The sequence below is a fragment of the Quercus lobata genome, chromosome 2, assembly GCF_001633185.2.
Source record: "Quercus lobata isolate SW786 chromosome 2, ValleyOak3.0 Primary Assembly, whole genome shotgun sequence".
NCBI lineage: Eukaryota > Viridiplantae > Streptophyta > Magnoliopsida > Fagales > Fagaceae > Quercus > Quercus lobata.
Window position 1 is genome coordinate 4,125,520 of NC_044905.1, and position 7,716 is coordinate 4,133,235.

General features: G+C 37.0%; 1 protein-coding gene across 1 annotated transcript; it reads left to right on the forward strand.

Moving 5' to 3' along the window:
* The first annotated feature begins 555 nt into the window (after nt 1–555).
* Nucleotides 556–5,279, forward strand: LOC115974145 (probable inactive receptor kinase At5g67200). Its single transcript, XM_031094362.1, has 2 exons — nt 556–2,217; nt 4,576–5,279. Exons 1-2 carry the CDS (start codon nt 801–803, stop codon nt 5,145–5,147), a joined length of 1,989 nt encoding a protein of 662 aa, XP_030950222.1. The 5' UTR covers nt 556–800; the 3' UTR covers nt 5,148–5,279.
* The last annotated feature ends 2,437 nt before the right edge of the window (nt 5,280–7,716 follow it).

A 7,716-nucleotide genomic window follows, 5' to 3' on the forward strand; every position in this document is an offset into this window, starting at 1 on the left:
TTTGCGTCTTTAAAACTCTGTAGTTATGACTTATTGGGTATACTTTTTTTTTTTGTTTTTTGGAATAGTATTGGGTATACTTTCACTATTACGTTTGTAATATGTAATCAAATTTCAAGGAAAAAGACATGCTAATCAAACATGCAATCATATTACATCTTAAATTTCAGGTCAAAGCATCTCTCAAAATCACGTAACTGTGAAGTCACAGACAGAGAACACCGTTCCAAGCACACGAAAAGGACCTTAAAAACTAAACCAAACCCAAAAAAGAAAAAAAAAAGGAGACAATCTCTCCTCAAAAGCCAACAACAATCTCACACACACACTCTCTCTCTCCCTCTCACGTTAAAAGCAAATAAGTTCCGTGGCGTGACAGCCAAAGCCCATGAGCAATCAACAAAGCCAACCTGTTAGTAGTAAATTATCTCAACCGTACAACAGTTAATAACTCATAAATAGTACAGTTGAGAAGTTATAAAAAATTACAGTACTCTCAAGTCTCAACACAGTCATACTGTACAAATAGTTGTGTCATCAGAATTTTCCCTGTTGTTTCCCTTTGCCTTCACGTGATTCTGATTTTTGCAGAGTCCGACAGCGGCTACTCAGCTATTACATGCTTTTGTCACCTTCTGCTTAAACCCTCTCCTTGTCTATTAGGCAAATGAAAAATATGGCCAAATCACACTCTTCTTGTGCTGCCCTTTAGCTTTTCAACTGAGAAAAATAGCAAAGAGAAAAAACACCCAACCTTCTTCATTCCCATTTTCACATTCTTGCTAACTGTTTCTCCAATAATGCTGGCAATGCTTCCTTTTCAACCCTTTAAACTTTTCTTCATCTCCTTCTCACTCATCTTCACCTTAGTAATTTCTTCTTCTTATTCACAACCAAACGATGTGCAAGCACTTTTATCTTTCAAATCCAAAGCTGATTCGAAAAACAAACTTTACTCCTTCTCTCCAAACACGACCTTCCGTTTCTGTCAATGGCAAGGAGTGAAATGCGTGCAACAGAGAGTGATTCGTCTCGTCCTTGAGGACTTAGATCTAGTTGGTACTTTAGCTCCAGACACGTTGACTCGGCTTGACCAGCTCCGAATCCTGAGTTTGCAAAACAACTCGCTCACCGGTCCGATTCCTGACCTCGCCGGACTCGTCAACCTCAAAACCCTCTTTCTCGACCACAACTCTTTCTCAGGCACTTTTCCACCGTCGATCCTGAAGCTCCATCGAATCAGAACCGTAGATTTATCATACAACAACCTCACCGGAGCATTACCGTCTTGGTTAGCCACACTAGACCGGCTCTACTACCTCCGGCTCGAGTGGAACCGGTTCAACGGTTCCGTTCCTCCACTTAACCAAACCACTCTCCAAACCTTCAACGTCTCCGGTAACAACCTAACCGGACCGATTCCGGTTACAGTCACTCTCGTCCGGTTCGGCTCCTCCTCGTTCTCACAAAACCCTACTCTCTGCGGTGAGATTATAAACAAGGAATGCCAGCCTGGCACTCCCTTTTTCACACCACAACCGTCTCCGTCGAATGCGGCGCCTCCGCCGCATATTTCGTTAGGCGAGAGCGCGGAAGTACACGGCGTCGAGCTGAGTCACGAACCGTTACAAAAAAAGCACGAGAGAACCAAAGTGATCATCGGCTTCTCGGCTGGCGTGGCGGTTCTGATCGTCTCGGTTGTTTGCTTCGTTATAGCCGTTAAGAAACAGAGGAGCCAGAAAAAGGGCGAGTACTCGGCATCGGCTTTGACGGCGGCTCCGGCGATGGCTTCGGAGGAAGCGGATGCTGCGGCGGCGCAAGCTGCGATGGAGCAAGAGAAAGAGTTGGAGGCGAAGGTGAAGAGAGCGCAAGGGATGCAGGTGGCGAAGAGTGGGAGCTTAGTATTCTGTGCGGGTGAGGCGCAGCTGTACTCGCTGGACCAGCTTATGAGAGGCTCGGCTGAGTTGCTTGGGCGTGGGACCATTGGGACCACTTACAAGGCAGTGCTTGATAACCGTCTGATTGTCAGTGTTAAAAGATTGGACGCTGGGAAATTAGCGGGTACAAGTAAGGAAATATTTGAGCGTCACATGGAATCAGTGGGTGGGCTTAGACATCCAAATTTGGTTCCACTTAGGGCCTTTTTCCACGCCAAGGAAGAAAGGCTTTTGGTTTATGATTACCAGCCCAATGGCAGTCTCTCCTCTCTCATTCACGGTAAGTCTGTTTTTATTTTCTTAATTAAATTATTACTGTTTAAACTTTCATTACCATACTTTGAAATTTGAACTAACGTCGATAAAGGTTTTCTGACCAATTTAGGCCGTTAAACTATCTTAATCCCCAAACATTGATAGGACACCGATAGGTAGGTTAGTCATGCGCCAACAATGTCTAAGGTCTTTTTTTGACTAATCTAGTTCTTAAAGTTAACTTAGTCTTTAAACACTGATAAGCTCATTAGTCCTTTTTTTTCTCAACTATTTTAGAGACTAAAATAACTGTAGGGACCTCTGTTTTGAAATCTTCTCTTTATTATTATTAGTAGTTAGCAGGAACGAGATTAAGATATAACGACATGATTATTTGTAATCGATGGTAGATAGGACTAGATTTTGGTGGTATCTTAAAACCGAGAATCTTGCTGATGACTACATTGGGACTTCGATTTTGACGTTTAAAAAATATTTTGATTTTGTAAAAGTATCTTTCTCGTTGAGACCATGGTCACTGTGTTGGCATGTTACCAGAACTAGCTGCTCTAAAGTAGAGCGCGTGGAGATAATACTTAGGTGGTTGTGGGGTAGGGTATGGGAGTGGGACCTATAGGATACAGCCTCTTGAATTTTCTCCGATTTGAAATTCTGACAGGACCCCAGCAAAAAGTGTCTGAGTTTGCTTGTCCCACGCGCAGTTGTTCGCGTCGGGTTGCACGAGGAATAGTCATAGCTGGAATTTAGGAATTATATTTGGTAGTTGTCGTTGTGGGACCCACCTCAATATACGATTATGAACTTAGATGGGCCTGAAGGTATTAACTGTTACTATTCCAGTGGACCCATTCGTAGCTAGTGGAGCCCAGCCCACCTGATTCCTGTAACATTCATATATAGCAAAGCCGATCTTATTTGATAATAAAGGTGATCCATAATGGGCTCCCTCCGTTCCTAGTGGAACAGCTCACTTTTTTTTGAGTCCAAATTTGGTAAGGATAGGGTGTAACACTTATGTTTCACATTATTCAATAAGAGATTGTCATATCAACATTTTATTTAAAATTCATTACATTCTACCACACTTTAACATCTTAATAAACTCCTAATTTGGTTGGATTTATATTTGTGTATTAGAATTAATTGAGTATGGTTGTGCTTATTATTGAATATGTAATAAGATGATGTAATATGTTGGTATTGAAGGGGTAAAACATGGGTTTTATACCACATCTGTACAAAATTTAATCTCTTCTAAATAAGGCTTTCTAAATATTGAAGGCCAATCTTAACTGTTGATGGAACACTCTTTCATGAATGTTAAAATTGTTATTGTGATTATGTGTGAGATAGAATAGAGTATGAATAAAGAGCAAAAAATAAGAATTAACAATGTTTGGTAGTAAGAATTAACATTATTTGGACAGATGACCTATATATATATATATATATATATATTTGAGAGAGATATGACCTATACTCATAATAGAAGACATTTGATAGTTACATATGTACTATATGAACTGTTCATATTACAATAAAGCCCATGCATGATTTATATAGTAACTAACCGTAGGCTAACCTAGAATAATTTAGGGCCGAGGTTTTACTACTTGCACTATAAATGTTCCTCAAAAAAAAAAAAAAAAGGTACTTGCACTATAAATAAGATTCATTTGATTAAGGATTTAAAAAACGGATTAAACATAATAAATGTAAATGAAAAAAAATATAAATAAAAATATGCACAAATATATTACAAATTGATTGAGAAATTGAGGACAAAAACCTAAAAGGTATGGCTGTACATATTAGATTTAAAAAAAAAAAAAAAACTATGTTCCAACTGAATGGCATAGTTATGTCATATCAATATAATTTCATAAGATATTGGCAACAAATTTGGGATATTAAATATTGTGCAATTTGTGTATATTTTCTCAGATTTTAACTGACTTTCAAGCAATGTACAAAGCATATGTTTATTTTTCATATTATTATTATTTGAAATATTTTTTAATTTTGGTTCAACTTAAAATTTTATGTATATGTTGTGTTACTTCAACATATGAAACTGAGATTAAAATTATATGTATAAAATTTCAATCTATAACATTTGCTTTATGGTGGTTGCTCTTTGTGGTTAGATCAAGACACTAACTGATATTATGGTATAATTGGATTCAAGTTTAGGTCCTTTGTTTTGTGATGAGAGATTTTATCAATTAAGCTAATTGGAATTAATGCATAGAGTTGTTAGTTGAGACTATGAATTGCATTAAAATTTGTAAACTCGTCTTTGATTTTATTTTTAGTAATAAAATCCTCTTTGATGTAGTACGTTTAAAAATTGCATGTGCAGGTTCAAAATCAACTAGGGCAAAGCCACTCCATTGGACATCATGCTTAAAAATAGCAGAGGATGTAGCACAAGGCCTCTCCTACATCCACCAAGCATGGAGGCTTGTCCATGGCAATCTCAAGTCCTCCAATGTCCTCCTTGGCCCCGACTTCGAGGCATGTGTCACGGACTACTGCCTCTCCATCCTTGCCAACCCAGCCTGCGATGATGACCAAGAAAACACTGCATATAAAGCCCCCGAAACTCGCAATTCCAATCACCAATCAACCTCAAAATCCGATGTCTACTCGTTTGGAATTTTGTTGCTAGAGCTTCTCACAGGCAAACCTCCATCGCAGCATCCATTTTTGGTGCCCAATGATATGGTAAATTGGGTTAGGTCCACAAGGGATGAAGATGGAGGGGAAGACAATAGTATGGAAATGCTTCTTGAGGTGGCTATAGCTTGTAGCCTAACCTCACCTGAGCAGAGGCCCACTATGTGGCAGGTATTGAAGATGTTACAGGAGATTAAAGAGACTGTATTAATGGAGGATGGTGAATTATTGGACCCGCCTACTGCCATGTCCTAGTTTTATCGTTTCTACGTACAATAGATGAGTCATGAATAGAGATAAAAGATATAGATAACAACTAATGCAATGCTGCTTTTCCTTACATTTTTCCACCTCATATACTTATTTATTTTCTGCGTTCTTTCCCTATCTTGCTTTCAAATCATCGTTGTTGAGGAGCACCTCTTTTCTTCCGTAGACTACTTCCATTATTGTTACTTCTAAAAAAAAAAAAAAATCGAAAAGAAGAAAAAATAAGGTTTGGTAAAGGTATGAATTATGATCATAGTTGCAATCATGCATAAATCTAATGGTAATGAAAATCTTTTATCCTACTTTATACTCAACCAATAATAACCTATAATACATCTATTTTTTCTTTCTTTATAAACTAACTGAAGTTTAAAATAAAATAAGATAAAAATAAATTAGTTATATGGCATGGTATGATTAATAGAGCACAAAGTGGAATACTCAGAATGAAATTGAGGATTCTATTTTCATTGAGGTTGTAGTATTATAAATCCAAATCCTCTCTTTTTACTCCACTTTATACTTTACAAATAAGAACTCATTGCATGTCTATTTATTTAATTAATCCTAACAAGTCAATAACCCGTGCAATACACAGAAAAGTTAAACAATATAATTTTTTTTATATATATATTTTGTAAATATGAATTTTGTTAATTAGAGTAATCATTAATAGGAAACTATTATGATAGTGTGTATATAAAACTATATATAGTACTATTTAAAGAAAATATGGTGTAACAAGATTTTAATGGAGAGTTTAAATATAGAATAAAATTTAAAACCAATTATATATTGTGGGGTCATAGAGTCCAGTGATATACATCCACCTTTTGTGTTGGGTCTGAGACCCACAATCGCATATGAAGAAGACAGTGGTGGTCATGGCAACCCAGGAAGCTGTGTTGGGGACAACTGTATCCTCAACTAGCCAAAGCCGAGGTGGAAGAAAAGTGATTTACCGACAAAGACAATCTTCCAAAGTACTCCAAAGAAAAAGATAAGTACAGTAAGTAAGCACACTAGAGCATGGTAATAGAGCAATTCCAGGAAAAGCTGCTGTCTCCACATTAAATGCTCCTCAACTAACACTCTGGCCGCATTAATGTGAAAATGATACCTGAGCAGTGGCTTTTTCAGACTCACAGCTACTACCTAAGAGTTTTGGGAGAAGGTTGATGTGACAAAGACCAACAACAGCAGATCTGACCTGCACGTGTATGGTGGAGATGAAGGAGGAAAATAGTATATAAGGAAGAAGGAGCTCTGAGAAAAGGGATCAGAGATTTTACTACTGTCTCCACATTAAATGCTCCGCAACTAACACTCTGGCCGCATTAATGTGAAAATGATACCTGAGCAGTGGCTTTTTCAGACTCACAGCTACTACCTAAGAGTTTTGGGAGAAGGTTGATGTGACAAAGACCAACAACAGCAGATCTGACCTGCACGTGTATGGTGGAGATGAAGGAGGAAAATAGTATATAAGGAAGAAGGAGCTCTGAGAAAAGGGATCAGAGATTTTACTAGAGAAAACACTGTAGCAATTTGAACTAACTTTGTAACCATTGTTATTGTCACTCAAGAAGCAATAAGTTGAAGCTCCTCGGACTAGTGCCGAGGATTGAATTGTTTGCTCAAGTCCATATTTGTTTAACTTATTCATTCTTTAAATCATTTTCAACTGTTGTTATACTCATTAAAGTTCAGTTCTTCTATCCACTCTCTACAAATTTATTGTATTGGGCTCGCTGGGCTTGGATTCACTTATCCCTTAGGAATAGTCCCTACATATATATATATATATGAGAGAATGACTTGTAAATTCCGAGGTCTTAAAAGTTTAGTAAGCAAAATACTATGATGCCAACTATAAGTCTAGCATTTTCGGTTTTATATAAATTATAGATTCTACATTCATTTTTATTTCAGTTATCTAAAATAAAATTTAAAACCCTTAATACATCCCCACCTCCAAAACCAACCTCTGATGACACTATCAAGAGGTCACTAATGCCGTTAATACTGGTTTGTAGCCATCCGCTATTGTGACTTGCTGTGAGCCAAAGAAGAAAAAAAAAACACTATCCATTACATTTAAAATGAAGAAGGTAATTTTTTTTTATATATATAATATATATTAAATATAAATTTAAATTATATATCGTCTCTTATTATTTAAAATTCTATTTTGGTGAAAAAAGAAAGCTAAATTTTCATGGTGATTGAGAAAAACCAAACCCATGATAGAGTAAATCAATACATAAAAATAAATAAATAAATGAGAAAAGAAGAAGAAGAAGAAGAAGGGAAACGGGCCATTGGTCTGTAAGCCCATTGGCAATATTAATTCCTGCTCCAACTCATCTTAAAAAGGGAACAGAATAGAATAACCCGAAAAGCCCAAAAGTGGCCTTCTATAACAGATATCAAGATGTAATAGGTTGAGCCTTAAGCCCACTAGAAATCTCGTAATCAAACAGCACAATCCACGTTTCATCGGTAAGCAAGAGGAAATTGCCAGAAAGAAAGAAAGAAAGAACGAATTAAAAAA